This window comes from Corvus moneduloides, chromosome 6, assembly GCF_009650955.1.
Source record: "Corvus moneduloides isolate bCorMon1 chromosome 6, bCorMon1.pri, whole genome shotgun sequence".
Taxonomy (NCBI): domain Eukaryota; kingdom Metazoa; phylum Chordata; class Aves; order Passeriformes; family Corvidae; genus Corvus; species Corvus moneduloides.
Window position 1 is genome coordinate 60,964,236 of NC_045481.1, and position 16,426 is coordinate 60,980,661.

Genomic DNA, 16,426 nt, shown 5'->3' on the forward strand with positions numbered 1-16,426 from the left:
GAGCAGCGGCCGGGGGAGGGACCGGCAGCCCCGGCCTGGCTCCGCCCCGGAAGCAGCGGGGAAGGCGGCGGGGCCGCCATGGGCCGGGCAGTGACCGTGGCCACCTGCGCCCTCAACCAGTGGGCTCTGGACTTTGAGGGCAACCTGGAGAGGATTTTCAGAAGTGAGTGCCGAGATGGCTGGTTGCCCCCGGCCGTCAGGAAGCCTCTCCCGCTCCCTCCTTCCCTCCTTCCTTCCCTCTCTCCCACGGGCGCAGCAGCGCAGCCCGTGCCTGTTTCACACACTGCGTACCCAACACTCTTCCAGGTATCGACATCGCCAAGAGAAAAGGAGCCCGGTACCGGCTTGGTCCAGAGCTCGAAATCTGGTAAGGGCGCTTTGCTGGCGCTGGATTTGGTGCGATTCCACTTAATTGTGGAAGAACAGTCAGGAAGAGCATCAGCCCCGTGGTGCTGCAGTGCATGCGGCTGTCGGTGCAAAGAAAGCACTGTAGTTATGAGCACAGGATTGGGTCTCTTGTCTTGGAAACCTGACTGGTAGCGATAATTTTTGACCTGTTTCAGTGAGTTTTCCTTCAGGGAAACTGTAGTGCTTTGATTTCTGCCTGGGCCCAGGCTGCTGTCCTTTAAAGGAATATATCACCCCCATGGGGCGATAAAAAGCGCTGCAGAGTTTTAAATGCTGTAAGTAGGGATGATGTTGACAGCACTGCTTCTTCATTTTCTATATAAATTACCCGTGTGGGTGAAATGTTCCCTGTCTGGAGTAGTTTTGGTTCTTTGGCTCTGATGCTGGTCTGGCTGAATTTTGATTTCTTGTTTTTATATGCAGTGGTTACGGCTGCTCAGATCACTATTATGAGTCAGACACACTGTTGCATTCGTTTCAAGTTCTGGAAAAGCTCTTGGAGTCTCCAGCTACTCAAGATATTATCTGTGATGTGGGAATGTAAGTTTTTTTTTTCTTGTGTACCTGTGATAAAGGGGTAAGTCCTTAGGGAATGCTGCTTGTGCCATGCTCTGGATAGCAAGGGCTCTGCACCAAACTTTCAAACATACCTTAGGAACTGCACTACTTTTCCCCTTTTAATTGCCATGACCAGGACTGCAACATGCAGAACACTTTCTGAAAGATAATCCTTTCAAAGACTGCTGGTGGCTGAGCCCTTCAAGAGAGAAATAGAATAATTACAGTTATATTTTGGAAACATTAATGGCTGGGCCCTATTGCCACAGGTCAGACTTTGTGTGAGGTGTAACTCAAGGGGCTTTATAAATTGACTGTCTTGGAGGAATCTGGGGGCTTCTTTGACTGACAGACATCTTAAAGCAACATAAGTGTATGCGAAAATCACTGAAGCCACTGTAAGTCTCGTGCTGACAGGGAAGGGTGGTAAATTATGTCTGTAAAATTATCGTGTCAGTATTGATATAAATGTGCAAAACTAGTTTGGTTTTGAACTGGGTTGGCAGTATCACAGGAGGTCGTGTTTGATTAAATAACCTGGCCCAGCCATGGGGAATCTTCTGGTCTGCTCATGTTCCTAAGGCTCAGGTAGTGGTTGATACATCTGAGACTGACAGCACAGTCACTAACTCTGATTTTTTCAAACAACTACTTTAAGTAAAAAATTAGAAGCTAAAACTTGATGTATTGTTTTGCTTGATTCCCTCTAGTGAGGTCTTACAAATAGTTTTTATGCAGTAAAGTAGATTCTGTAGCTTTTTATAATTTCATTTAGTGAGCGTAGTCACTGCTAATTTTGCTTCTTATTTTCACAGGCCTGTTCTGCACAGGAATGTTCGTTACAATTGTCGAGTGATCTTTTTAAATAAGTAAGTAGTTCTTGATGTGTTTTGTAAAGTAACACGTTATCTTTTCAGACACCAGTTTGGCCTTCAAGCAAGATTCTTCAGTGCTACATTAGAGTGATGGATTTATCTTCCTATTTGCTAAATTTTGAGAAAGACAGCTAAGGTTTTTCATTATCTGTTTTTTCTTTTCTGAATTTGTAGAAACTAAATTCCCACTGCTTTCTGAAAGAATTCAGAAAAGCCCCTTGAGTCTGCAAACAGAAACTTTAAAAATGTTACATTATAAAAGAAAAAAAGGAGTTAATCAGTGCTCGTATATAGCCTTGTTTGGCTGTACATCATGTCTTGACTCAGCTTTTCTCTTTTGTTTTGTGATTTAAGGAAGATTCTTCTGATCAGACCAAAAATATCACTGGCAAATGGAGGAAACTACAGGGAACTTAGATGGTTCACCCCATGGAGTAAAGCAAGGTATGCTGTCAACTCTTAAAATTGTGTTAAAAAACACAGCTTGCTGTTTGCAGCCACAGCAGCAGGGTTGAAATATCTACAGCAAATCATCATTGGCTGCTACAGGGAGACCAGCAGAGTCAGCCAAGCTACATGGTTGCAGCTTGGTTAGGAAGCTTATTGAGCAGTCAAACTCTGAGTTGCTGAGCTGGAAGAAAAAGTGGGGCTGCTTTATCCTACAACCAGTGTAAAGTGTCATTTTCCTGGTGTCTGCTTTCTAAGAACACCCAGCTCAGGACTGGACAAGGCTGTGTTTGTCTACTGGATTGCTGCAGCCCAGTACTGAACTGGCAAACATTGAAATGGATGAGCTCTGTCAGAGCTTTAACAACTGCAGAGAGTAAAAGTTACCTACCTTATGATGCTGCAGAATACGGCTGGCACTCATCTCTGATGCTGTGCACTTGTCCTGCAGTCAGGGAATGCCTCCAAATTGATGGTCTCAGTAATGCATTTCTGGTCCATCCTCTGAGCCCCAGTCAGTTCTGAGTTGCTCATGTAGCAACCCTGCAAAGAGAGAAATTTCCCTCTGGCATTTGACTTGCATGGTGTGTTCTTTGTTAGGTCTGGTTTCTAGCCAGGAGGGAGCATTGCTTACCATGCCTTTCTGAAACATAGATGTTGCTATCTTAAAATGTTGGCATTTTGATAAATTCCACAGAAAATATGACAGTATTTTTTTTATTTTTTAAACACACACAGCCCTGTACAACTTCAGTACAGTTTCTTTAACCAGCATTAGAAGGTGAGATGAGAACCAGTTTTTATGCTGTGCTTTATGTAATGATATATTCACAATTTGTAAACTTGTTTTAGGCACGTGGAGGAATATTTTCTACCCAGGATAATTCAGGAAGTGACGGGACAGGTAAGTTGTTTTTTTTAACTTTAGCGTCTTCCAGATCCAGCAATTAAACACTGTAGTTCCCAAAATTCTGCTGACAGTCATGTTGTAGATTCGTATGTTTCAGAGTTGGTTCTAAGTTATATTAAATGAGAGCATAGTTAACCTTATTTGTGTTAGTATGTGGCAGCAAAGCAAGTAAATTTTAAATCTCAGTTGTTTGTACATACAGAACCTTGACTGCCATATTTTGCACAATTTTGGTACTGAGTTTATCTGTGCTTGAGACTAGAATTGGGTATGTGTTTTTAGGTTAAAAAAAATTAAAAAATCATTTAAACCTTCAGGAAGGTTTAAATTCAGAAAAATTCAGAAGGATCTAAAATTTATGTTAGTTCCTGCTAAAGCATGAGTGTGATTCCTAGCAATGGACAGTTTCTGTTTTGTAGATTGTTTAATTCCTGTCCTTAGCAAAGCACTGGATCTGAATACTACTGAAATTAAACCACAAAATTTCAATCAGTCCAGAAATTTGCATTTCAGAGCTTTTTTTTTTTTTTTTTTTACACAGACTTGGTATAAAATGAAAGAAGGTATAATGTGATTGATACTGTGTCACTCACTAATTTCACATAAATGAGCATTCGATTTTTATGTTTTCTTAGGATTTGTAGTTGAGTTTTTGAATTGAATAGCTTGTTCTACTGCATGTGTGTAAGAATGTTCTTGTTTTTCCTCAGGAAACTGTTCCTTTTGGGGATGCAGTGCTAGCAACCAAAGATACCTGCCTAGGGGCAGAAATATGTGAAGAACTTTGGGCACCAAACAGGTAAAGGAGAAGAGAGAATAAAAAGTAAACTAAAACATACCCTTGAGCTGCCTGAAATAAATGTTTGAGAAAATCTGCTTATTATTCTTCTATGTAATTTATCTTTCAGAAATTGCCAGTAAAATAAAATGTAATTAGGAGCAATGAATACATCATGGGAAAGACCTCACTAGGCTGGGTGCAGGATGGCAAAGAAATGTAGGTGGTTAAACGAAACCAATTCAAAACAGAGGCTAGGGGAGAAATACCAAAAAGAAGCAGAATGAAAAGAGTGACCTAAGGAAACAAATGACAGGAAACTACAGTGCTCACATTCCTGATATTTTTCCAAGTCTCCCAGTTACATTGATTTCCTTGTAACTGCAGAAGGTGTGGTGTGTCAAAGATGTGATTTTTTTTTTTTTTTTGCATTTCTTTCTTATGACATTGGAAAAAGAAAAAAAGCAGTAAAAATCTTCTCCTTGTGGTTTTGTTTTTGGATTTCCTAAGAGAAAAGGAAAATGGGACAGCTGACCTTGCAGTGCATATCCATGTTGTCCTTTCAGACCAAGATTTTTTAATTCTCTCTTTCTTTGAGACCTGGCCTTATACAGAGTAGAAGGCATTTCATTTAGAACAGAATGAGCAAAAGCCCTCCTGACCTCTGCAGCCACTGCTGGTCTTTGACAGAAGAGTTGTGCAATGCAAGAAAACAGATATTTTTGAAAGCCCTATCCTTGTTTGAGCTAAGGCATGTAGAAAACTGACAATGCCATAGATGTTTCTGTTTGTCAGTGATTTTTAATAATATTTGCAGTTTTCACAGCACAGTAGTGATTTATTTTTGTGCCTTTTGCTTTGACAGCCCTCACATTGAGATGGGACTTGACGGCGTGGAAATTTTCACCAACTCTTCCGGGAGTCACCATGTGCTGCGGAAGGCTCATGCCCGGGTGGACCTGGTGAATTCTGCCACAGCAAAGGTGTGCACTTTTCTACTTTGAAAGTTCTGTTTGTTTTAAAAATGAGAAGACATTAAGTAGTTGGACTGTAATCCTATCTAACAGTGATGGGGACAAAAATAAAGCAACGAGTGTACATTACACGGTGAAAAAGCTGCTTTGTCATTGTAATTTAACATGCTTTGCTTATATTTAACAGTATCTGCTCTCTCCTCTGATATCCGAACACAGCTTCTGTCATCACCTTCCTGCTTTTCCCAACCACAGTTTGAACTCAGAATTTCAATTTAGAAGTGCAGCTCTCTGTTTGGGTTGAGGGAATTGATGCCATGACGATTTTTTTGCCTTTTCTTTTATATACCTTTTTTATACCCTTTTTATATAGCTTTTATGTATCCTCAGTGCTTTTAGCATGCACATTTGTAATTCCTTAAGCTTGATAACTTAGCATAGTCCTAATATTCTGTTAAGCCAGGAGACCAAACATCCTGGAGGCCTCACAGTTGGAGCCAGAAAGTCCTATGCTATCCTGAGAAACCAAGGTCCTCTCTAGAACACATCCTGCAAACTAAGATAGGCCCATCCAAGGGGGAATTCCTTGGGATGGGGGGATATCATGCTATTCATTTAAGCTTCTCATTGGGGAATCTTTGTTAGATATGCTAATTTGCAAGGTCTATACATTGTATACACGATGTGTGCATTTTGGGGGCTGCATTTTGGGTGCATTCTGGGGGGTGCATTTCGGGCGCATTTTCGGTGTGCATTTCGACACATTCCACCTGGACGGAGTTGTGCACCTAAGGATCCTTAATTAAATACTGAAGTAAAAACCCCTTTTCCCTTAAACTGTGTTTGGTTCTTAATTTTAAGACCAGGGAAAGGCAACAGAATGACTCTTGCTACTAATAGAGACTCCTGTCAAGAGAGAATCCCAGCCATAAATCATTTATGATGTACAGGGAGAGAAAGTTTGTAAGAAGAGCAGGAACAGAGAAGTAACATTTTGATTTTTAACATCCTGTCAGGTGCTATATTCTGAACTGCTTTTTTTTTTTTCTTTCTCTGTATGTTTGTTTCCCCGGCAGAATGGTGGGATATATATTTTAGCAAACCAGAAAGGCTGTGATGGTGATCGTCTGTATTACGATGGCTGTGCCATGATTTCCATGAATGGAGAAACAGTTGCACAAGGATCCCAGTTTTCACTCGATGATGTGGTAATGTATTCACCCTATAGCTGCTAGTACATTTATGCTCAACACTTCCCAGACATTCCAGACTTTAGGTCCATGTCTCTAGACTAAAAAGGGTGTATTTTAATTATGCTATTCAGCTAGATCCAAGTGTTTTTCTAGTCAAATTACCTACAGTAGCTCTCCTGCTTTTGTGAGGACAATCACTGTGAGGAGGAGAGACCCTGTTAATTTACATTCCCTTATCTAAAGGAAGAAAGGGCAAAGACTGCAATGTTCTAATTATGACCCAGTTTTGTAGACACAAGGTTTCACTTTGATTTCAGAAAAAAGTAGATTTGTCATCTAGGTTTCCTCACAATATATGCCAGATCCATCTCTTTCCCCAGTAAAGTTTCTTGCCTTTTCCTTTGCCACAGCTGTTGCTGAATCTTTTGCCAAGCATCGTTTGTGTAGAGTGATCTAATGTTGAAAGCCTTTTCATAGGAGGTGCTGGTTGCCACTCTGGACCTGGAAGATGTTCGAAGTTACAGAGCAGAGATTTCATCTCGTAACTTGGCGGTAAGAACTCCTTGTGTTTGTAAGGTGTGCCAAGTCTGAATAGTTACTGAATGTAAAAAGTATTTGCGTTGTCTTGATTTTCACAGTATCTTAGAGATGTGATGTTTTATAGGTATATGCTACATTAAAATTGGTGTCTTCTGAATTCTTCTGTGCTGTTGCTTAGGCAAGTAAAGTGAATCCTTATCCCAGGGTAAAAGTGAATTTTGCTCTGTCGTGTCCTGACGATGTAGCTGTTCCTACTTGTGTGCCAATCCAGTGGAGACATCACAGTCCTGAGGAGGAGATCAGGTAATCAAACACTCAATCTGCTGCTTGAAAATTATTTTGATTAAAAAAAAAAAAAACAACCAAAATTTAAACAAACCAAAGAAAGAGATAAACATAAGATGTTGTTTAGATTTAAATAAAGGAAGTCTCTCATTGGAAGACCACAGTAAATATGTTGACTTGCTTAGGTGTTATTCCCTAACCTTCTTAGAACAATCATGTTCTGTAATTTCAGCCTTGGACCTGCATGTTGGCTCTGGGACTATTTAAGGCGTAGCAAACAGGTAAGAACAACTAGGTTTGTTTTTCCCTTGGCATACACAGCTTCTTTTGTGCCACAGGGACAATCCAAATTGTCATCCTGTGCTACTGAACCCAAACTGATGTTAGTCCAAGGTGCAAAGTTTGAGTTTTTAAAGCAGCTCATTCAGACTTAAAAATCGTGTTCCAAGTCTGACTTCAGTATGCTCTGTGCACCCTTCCCTTAGGAATTGTGCTTTCTTGAGTGTGCCAGGGTGGTGTGAAGTAGTAATTCAGTGTAATAGTAAAGTATATATGAAAAATGTAATCCTTTTTATTAGCTTTTCTGTCTTACTAGAGGGTGAAGACAACTGGAATTTTTTCTAGCCAAAGGGCTTTACACTGACTACTTGTTTGATTACCCAATTAATGAGAGTTTAAGAGGATTTGCTCTGGGTGGTTTGTTCTGTTTTTCCCCAGTAGAATATAAACAGACTTGAACAATGCACCTGTCACTCTTCTACAGGAGTGTGTTCCTGAGTAGTACAATACATATTTTTTTCTAATTTTGCTATGTGGAACCTCTTCCTTGCTCTGTTTTCAAGGCAGGATTTCTCCTACCTCTGAGTGGTGGAATTGACAGCTCTGCTACAGCTTGCATCGTGTATTCCATGTGTCACCAGGTTTGCCTGGCAGTCAGGAATGGTAGTAAGTAGATCTGTGTGTCTGGCCAGCCATACCCACTAATGGTTGTGGACAAGCTAATATTAGCTGGGTGCAGTAGCTGCAAGAGCTTATTAATGGCAGGCCTTTTTCCTGTTGTTCTAATGGAGTTCTTTGTATCTCTTCAGAAATTCCAGCAAAAATGCGTGTCCAGATTCTCTGAATTGGCTTAATAGTTTTTGTTTTGGGTTTAAGAATTGGATGTGGAACTTAGACTAGTTTCTGTCTAGAGTATTGTTCAAATGTTGGCTGATGTAGTTTTCAGTTTATTCTGAAAATTTTCCCCTTCTATTAAAACCAGCACTACATGGTTAGGGATGGTTGAAGTTCTTAAACTGGTTTTAAGCAGACTTTATGCTTTTAGCTAAGTCTTTATATATACTGGATTATGTTTTCTGTGAAAATTCTTCAGTAGATCAAATGCATTTAATATTTCTGTGCTCAAAATCAGGAGCAAAATCAGTAATTCTTTTATTTGATAGATGAAATTTTTTTTTGGGAGGTAGATATAGTCATCTTATTTGTCAGGGGCACTGTAAAGCTTAATTGGAATACAAGGGATGCACAAGATATTTGCATATCCTTGGTAGGAGGAGCACCATAATTTCCACTCCTGTGTTTCTTTTGCTCTGTCCTCAGATGCAGATGTGCTGGCTGATGCACGCAGGATTGTGAATGATGAGACCTACATCCCTCAGGATCCTCGGGAATTGTGCAAGCGTGTCTTCACCACGTGCTACATGGCTAGTGAGAACTCCTCCCAGGATACCTGCAACAGGGCTAAACTGCTGGCTGAGCAAATAGGCAGGTACAAGCTGCGAAGTGCTGGGAAAAAAAATCATGTTCTGGCAAGGACTTGCATCTAAAATGTTCAACCTTGAAAATGGGAAAAAATAAGAGAGCAATAGGAGGTGGGTTAAGTAGGACTGTTACAGATATTATTACTTAAGTGTTAAAGTCGGGCAAACTTAGAAGCATTTGGCAAAGGACATGGAATTTTGGAAACAGACTCTGAAAAGCATTATTCTTTCCTAAGTTTCTTCGTACCAGATCTTAGTGGTAGATTTTAGTGGCCTTAAAACCTCATTTGATGGGTGGATTTTTTTGGTTTTTTTTTAAATGGTATTTTATATAGTCAGATTGTGTTAGTTGAGTCACTTGTGCTTGAATTCTTCTCAGCTACCACATTAACCTGAACATTGATGCAGCTGTGAAAGCTGTTGTGGGGATCTTCACTGTGGTGACAGGTCGAACTCCCCGTTTTTCTGTCTATGGAGGGAGCAGCAGAGAGAGCCTGGCACTCCAGAATGTGCAGGTGTGTGCCCTGTAGGCTGAATCAGGTCAGACTCCTTTGGTTCTGTGGGTTTTGGTTTGGTTTTTCTTGTTTTTCCAACCTAACCAGCAACTCTGCTTTAGTTCTGAGTGTTGGTTATCCTGTTTGATAGTTTTTGTTAATTTGAGGACTTCGTCTTTATCCCTCTATTACTGGAGAAATCCAGCTGTTTGCTCTGTAAGCAAATATTGAATCCTTTATCAGCATTTTGGCAACAGGAGAGGCTTTAGTCACAGAGGAGCGTGGGTATTTCCTTAATATCACCCACAATTGTGGCTGGAGCTGGAGGCTGGGTCCCAGGTTGGTTTTGTATTACTGCCATCCTCAGAAAAAGCTGAGTTTTAGAATGGGGACAAAAGCAAAGTGAACTTTTTACAAATGTTGTGTATTAGACCAGAGGGATTTATTTACTCCATAAAAAAGTACCGTTTGTCTGCATACTTCATCCCTCATGGTTCCTTTTTAGTGCTTGTAGGAGATAGAAAATGGCAACTACTCCCCAGCTTGCAGGTCAGACCAGGAGAAACTTCCTCAGTCTGTGGCAGTAGCAGATACTGAACCCGGATTTCCTGTGCGTGTTCAGCATTTTCTCCACAAGACCATCCTTCTTGAAGTTACACTTACCCTGCCCACAGTTTGTTCTTCATGAGTTTGTTTAGACAATTGATAATAAAAGTGACTGGGGAGAAATCGCTCTGCTATGTAAATTTTGCTTTCCTTTTCATTTTGCTTTGCAGGCTAGAATAAGAATGGTCATTGCCTACCTCTTTGCTCAGCTGACACTGTGGGCTCGTGGAATGCCAGGGGGACTGCTGGTGCTGGGATCAGCCAATGTGGATGAAAGGTTGGGGAAAATTATGAATCCAAACCCAGGTGGAACAGGACACTGTCATTTCCTTGCAACTCTACCAAATCCCAGTGTAGATTATTACTCAGAAGCGGTAACAACCTAAGAATAGACCGGTAACAGTGAAATTAGTGAAAACAGTTGAATCAGCCTGAATGGGAAATTGTGTGTTTTTCAGAGGTTTAGCCAAAGTATTGCTATAGCTCTGCCATAAAATGCTGTTTTCAGTAGAGCTTACTTGTGCATTCACTAGGCTAACTTCCCAATTTGTTGTATTTTCAATTACTGTATTAGGAATTAAGATGTGAACTTTGAGCTGAAAAACAGACTTTAAAATCTGGAGTACTGTTATTAGAGCTGAGTATTTGAAGGTTAGAGCAATCCCTGTAAGACTGTGGGAGTGGTAACCTCTAAAGCTGTGAGACTACTGTGTGCTGGTTCTGTGGGTGTTTTGAGATTTATTGTTTTAATTGGTCAGCACAGTATTTTAGTTGTTTTGCACATACTGGCTCATCATGGACAGTTCTGCAGTGCTTTATGATTGTTTAAAGTATCATCTTCTGGAAATTTCATGGCTTTAGGATAGCCTTGTTGCAATTAAATATGTTTGCCCTTTAGGTATAAATATGTTATACCAATCTGCAGTCTGTTTCTCCCTTTCTTTATGCTACATATAAATTCTCTATAATGTCAAGGATTATATATTATGCTGCAGTTACATTATTATTTACTGTTGCTGGATAAAATTTCCTATCTTGCTCAGTCTCCGTGGTTACTTGACCAAGTACGACTGCTCCAGTGCTGATATCAACCCCATCGGTGGCATCAGCAAGACTGATTTGAAGAACTTCATTCAGTATTGCATTGAAAACTTCCAGCTCACAGCCCTCAGAAGGTGAGCAGTGATTCAGTGACTGTGTTTGTTAATTCCACTGCAGGAACTGTCTGAGCCAGGTGCTTTGTTTTGGCGATGAAGCACTGTTGTAACAAACCAGCACTTGTAAGACGGCATAGAATCCATGGTTTTCCTTTTCCCTCTCCCTTACAGTATCATGTCAGCTCCACCCACTGCGGAGTTGGAGCCCCTGGTGGATGGACAGGTGGCTCAAACTGATGAGGTAATGGGCAGTGCCTTTAAAATGATCTTGTAAGCCTTACCCCAAAATCTGGGTTTTGTCCAATAACTGTTGTTTACTCTTGTATGTATCCACGCTTATTGACAAGCATGTTATAAACAGTCTCAAAGCTGCCAACAAGGCATTAGTTTCCCACACTTGCCCTATCTGTGTTGACAATAGTTTCCAAAACAGCAAATTAACATTTTTGAATTATTTTAGATTTTTGGACACTTAGAAGGACAGGTGTTATAAAATTCAGTTTGTTTTAAGTTTTTTTAATATCAGAAGAAAGTCAGGGCCTTACTGCTATGGACTAAGCCCTCTTCTTCCCAAACTCTTCTCTTTGCTGTCCCTTTGGAAAAGAGAGGACTGATAAAATTACCACTGTAGGCTCCAGTCTACCAATTTGGAGAGATTCCAGTGGGGTTTTTTATTTCTGCTCATAATATTACTATGTCTTTTTGACATTGACAGTTTCATTTTGGTGTTTCTTTGATTTAACTGGGTTATTTTAATTGCCCCATAAAAGAATTAAAATTTGCATAGTTAAGATTTTCAGTGACTTTCTCTGTGTGTGTGTGTTTTCAGGCGGATATGGGGATGACATATGCAGAGCTCTCAGTCTATGGGAAATTAAGGAAAATTGCAAAGGCTGGACCATACAGTATGTTCTGTAAGCTGATTACTATGTGGAAGGAAATTTGTACTCCAAGAGAGGTAAGATACCAAAGAGGAAAAAAAAATCAAATAGTTTAATGTTTTTGCCAAAATAGAGTATGTTTGGAGAAAGGTCAGGTGCCTTTTAACTGAAAGGAATAGTTTCATTATTTTGTGTTTAGAGATTATTCTACAGCTGCAGCAGAATATGGTGGAAAAGCTTGTCTGCATCTCTTAAATGGAGTTTGTTGTCTTGTGTTGCAAATTGTTAAAACAGTAATTGGGTAGTTTGAAAACAATTACTTCAGAACTATACCTCAAGGGCAAAATTGTTCTCTGAAATACAGATGACCAACTACTCTTGAAGCCTTTGGTTATATGTTTTGAGACAAAAAATGGCTCTTGCTTTGAAAGAATATCTAGACTGTGTAAAGGGAGAAAACAGTCTCAAAAATACTGTTCTCCTCTAAATCTTTTAATTAAAATACTAAGAAACTTCATCTGATTAAAACCTATATTCTTTGTACACCAGGTGGCATCCAAGGTTAAGCATTTCTTCAGGATGTATTCAGTCAACAGGCACAAAATGACCACCCTCACCCCTTCCTACCACGCTGAAAACTACAGTCCAGACGACAACCGATTTGACCTGAGGCCTTTCCTCTACAACACCTCATGGTCCTGGCAGTTCAGGTGTATAGATAAACAGGTAAATGCCCTCTGCTTCTGGGATGGTTTTATACTTAAATTATTCACAGTGGGTCCAGCTTGGTTCCAGTGAATCTCCAGCAAAAGGCAACTAGCATTTAGGGTAGTAGTTACTACAGAAATAACTGTGATTGTTCTTTTCACATAACTGTGAGGCTAAATCCTCTGATTTCAGTGTAGGCTGTTTGGGTTCTTTTTTGTCATCCTGCTATGAAAACAAGAAAAAGAAAAAATAAAGAAATGTACTGAGGCCAGAAACTAATAGGTGTACCCAGACTCATGAAGTCCTGTGCTAATGGGAAAAACAAGCTTTTGTGTTTTGGTTTCGGTTCAGGACCTGTCTGAAGGAATCTGCTTAATTGCAGAATTAAGACTTGACCTACATCAGCGTGGGGAAAGCCACTGTAAGAGGCAGCAATCCACTGTGAGTGCTTCTCCCACCTCCTTCTGCAACAATTCCTTTTTTGAATCTCAAGGTGGTTGACTCACAAATACATGTTTGCTCAAACACAGCAGCAGTAATGGTACCGTGCTCAGTTTGAGCACTGTGAGGTGGGGAGGGGCTCAGGCAATTATTGGAACCATGCTTAACTTTTTGTAGTTTTTAGTCACCCCTTCAAACTTATTTTAATGCCTCTTTTATGGCAGAAGTGCTGGGTGAAGAATTTTAGCACCTTGAAGTTTTTTTCTGCCAGAGATTTTACACCCCAGTTGCTTTTAAGAATATGTTTATACATGTAATAAAATATTAATTCCTTCATCTGAGAAATGCCAGACATGTTGTAATAGTGTTTTACTACCTTGAAACCTGGGATAAAAGCTACCATGTGCAGTACTTTATTGTAAAGTATGAATGGTGGGAGATTTTTTTACATCAGATTGGACTTTTTCCCACTGAAGTCCAGGACAAAAGTTCTTTTGGCCTCTGTGGGAGTCAGGCAAAATGTTTTTGTAGGGTCTGGACCAAAATGTAATTATATTATGCTTACAGTAAATTTGATTAAGATCTTTTAATGATGCAGGGTATTGTTACACTCTTTAACTAGATTTGTATGTAATAGCAGTTGTGCTATGCAAGGGTAGTGGCCATTGCAACTTATTCCTGAAAACTGGGAGACAAGTCTGGGGAAGATTTTATTGTGTAGGCAACAGTAACCTGAACTGATAACTCCTGCAGCTCTTTGCAAGACTGGAAAATAATAACTTGCAATGGTTTGAGTCAAATCTGCCCTATTCAAGAAATGGAATATGTTAAGAGCTGCCTCTGATCGTAGGTGTTCAGCACAATTGTAATTCTGAAGAGGATCACTCTCTTGGACAGTGTCTCACTCATCATTCTGCTCCTGGGACTCAATCTGCACTTAAGATTTTTCTGGCATAGTAACAGGACTGTGGAAATACAGCATAAACTTGACATAAAACCCACCTTTAGTTAGGTAATGCCAGGTTTTCCTGTGGGAGAGTCATGTTACAGCTTGAGCTCATTTGTAAATGGAAACAATTTGGAGTGCTAAGGATAGAGAAATCTGTTGGATTTGTAGAAAGTACTTTTCTGCTTTGGATGTCTGTAGTGTAGTCAAGCCAGTTTAGTTATCCACTCACTTTTAGTGCAAAATTCCCTTTGTATTTGCTGCAGAAGGAACAGGGGTAAAAGGAAGTTGAGATCATAGCATTTACTGGGAATTGCCAGATTTGTTCTTGGAGTCTTAATGTCATTCAGCTCTGCCTGGCTGAGGGGGCTTAGAGCAACCCTAGGAACTCCAGCAGCACTGTCTGTAGCTTCTGCCTTGGAGTTGTGTCTGAAGTGAAGGATTTGTGGTTAGAGCATGCGCTTCCAGGTGCCAAAACGTTCACTGGGATTTTTATAGCTGGCATAATTTGAAGGAACTGTGATGCAGCTCAAAAGAAAGCTGGCACATCTACCCAAAGGATGAGTTATCTGCAGGCTGTCTTCTGCTCCTTCCAGTGTCACACCACAAGATTAGCTGCATTTGGACAAACCAAAAGATTTATCCACTTCATAAAAACCTGATCTTTGTGTGTCACTTTTACAACCAGTAGCAGATGCTGATGGAAGCATAAGCTTATTTTTGCTATTGAATTGGTTTCCTTTTTACTTGCAGGTATCCAAGCTAGAAGAAAAGGAAGGAATTTCTGTAGTTGAAGACGTGGACTGACTTCCTGTCTTGTTTAACTGTGGTAATTAATTTGCCAAACAGAATGTTCAAAACTGGATTATACTGTGATAATGAGCAGGGATGACCTACTCAACAATTCTTGAGCTGACTATCGTATCAATTTTTTTTTTATTGACTCTCTGTTTTACTCCCAATATACTTAAACTGTAGTTTGGCTAAGGAATAATTTATTAAGGATTTTCTTCAACTTCTTGAGTTAATTGCCTTTCATTTAAAATATTTGGATAAACCCATCATAAATAAATCCAGGGTAGTATTTTGTTTGGTTCTGATAATTTGGATATGACTTTTGAGTAACATTCAACTGAATGTGTAAAATTTTAACAGTTCTGGCATGTGCTGTTGAGGGGGAAATACTCACCTTACGTTGCAATAAACTTGTAATTCTGTCGTGCTAATTGACTCAGTTCTTATTTTACATGTTTTTTATTTACCTAGCACTGGCTTTGTAGACTGGTCCAGTGTTTTGAATGGCCACATAATGTCTAACTCAGCAACGCATTGGAAACATGTCTATCTTGAAGCAGATTGGTAATCTCCATGTTAATGGGATCAAAATTAGGGTTCAGCTTCTTGTTTTGTTTGAATATTGCAGAATGAAGTATAAAACCAGCATCCTCTGAGCTCAATTAGAGTGTTACCCACATTCCACCTAGAGTTTGCAAAAACTTTATTTTTACCTTCATGACTTCAACTGATCTTTTAAATGTGTTCAATATTGTGGAGCAATAAAAAAGGATAGGCTTGTTCCTTTGCCTGAGTCCCTTTTCTGCTTTTCCATTTAATGCTTGGCTGTTTCCATTTCTTTTTTAAACCTTGATTTGAAAGGTGCAGTTTTAATAGGGAAGACTAGAAATGCATTTCTGCAGTTCTGGGCAAAAAACATTTTAACTGCAACAACAGGAGATCTTAGGTCCAGTGAGACTTCTGTTAAAATAGTCCTACATTGTGCTAGTGGAAAATGTCTGCTAAAAAGGGCACATTCTCCACATTGGTTTTCCACAACTCAGGAGTGATTCACTTGGAGTTAAAGATGCTGCATTGTTCACTGTGTGTTTGTTATATGGTACTGATTTAAATGCACAGCTAACTTACCTTAATGGGTGCTGCTGGTACAAAGAATGGAAAACCCCAGCTGAAATTTGCCTTCCTTCACAGTTAGTTGGGCACTTCCACTTCCCATTCCATCCTGAGGGAGTGGATGAACTTTGAGCAGAAGACTTCTTTCTTTCTTCCAGAAGTTACTGGCTACTCTTTCTTGACAATCACAGAAGAGGAAAGAGGAGACATTTGCTTTCATTCAAATAAAAAATAATAGCAAAAAAATACAGTATTTACATGTGTTTCCTGTTAGTGTTGTTACCCTATTTCAGACACTTAGTGAAAGGACACTTGTCTCTCTTAGCAATACCATTTACAGCACGTGTACCAATTACATGTTATTTCTTGCCTGCTAATGCTGACTACAGATTGTACCAGGCCCCCCCCTATTCTCCTTTTACTATCCAGAAATCCTCACTGTGTCTGTTCCATCTGATGCCTCTAGTTCAACTGTTACCAACACTAACTCCAATTTTATCAGTGCATTGTTACCCACTGAGAATGGGAAATAATTCCAAGGTGTAGCTGCTGATGTT

General features: G+C 39.8%; 1 protein-coding gene across 1 annotated transcript; it reads left to right on the forward strand.

The window, feature by feature from the left end:
• The first annotated feature begins 40 nt into the window (after window positions 1-40).
• On the forward strand, window positions 41-15,542 carry NADSYN1 (NAD synthetase 1). Its single transcript, XM_032112759.1, has 21 exons — window positions 41-163; window positions 307-367; window positions 832-948; window positions 1,782-1,835; window positions 2,196-2,285; window positions 3,141-3,192; window positions 3,909-3,997; window positions 4,842-4,959; window positions 6,027-6,158; window positions 6,621-6,695; window positions 6,862-6,986; window positions 7,201-7,249; window positions 7,811-7,913; window positions 8,568-8,736; window positions 9,108-9,243; window positions 9,999-10,105; window positions 10,872-11,003; window positions 11,157-11,226; window positions 11,815-11,943; window positions 12,416-12,592; window positions 14,715-15,542. The coding sequence occupies exons 1-21, from the start codon at window positions 79-81 to the stop codon at window positions 14,766-14,768; spliced, it is 2,124 nt and encodes a 707-aa protein (XP_031968650.1). The 5' UTR covers window positions 41-78; the 3' UTR covers window positions 14,769-15,542.
• The last annotated feature ends 884 nt before the right edge of the window (window positions 15,543-16,426 follow it).

Coding starts and splice junctions, on each gene's coding strand:
- NADSYN1 (XM_032112759.1), top strand. CDS start 79: ATGGGCCGGGCAGTGACCGTGGCCACCTGCGCCCTCAACCAGTGGGCT. Junction 2,286..3,140: donor ACCCCATGGAGTAAAGCAAG/GTATGCTGTCAA, acceptor AACTTGTTTTAG/GCACGTGGAGGAATATTTTC. Junction 11,004..11,156: donor CAGCTCACAGCCCTCAGAAG/GTGAGCAGTGAT, acceptor TCTCCCTTACAG/TATCATGTCAGCTCCACCCA.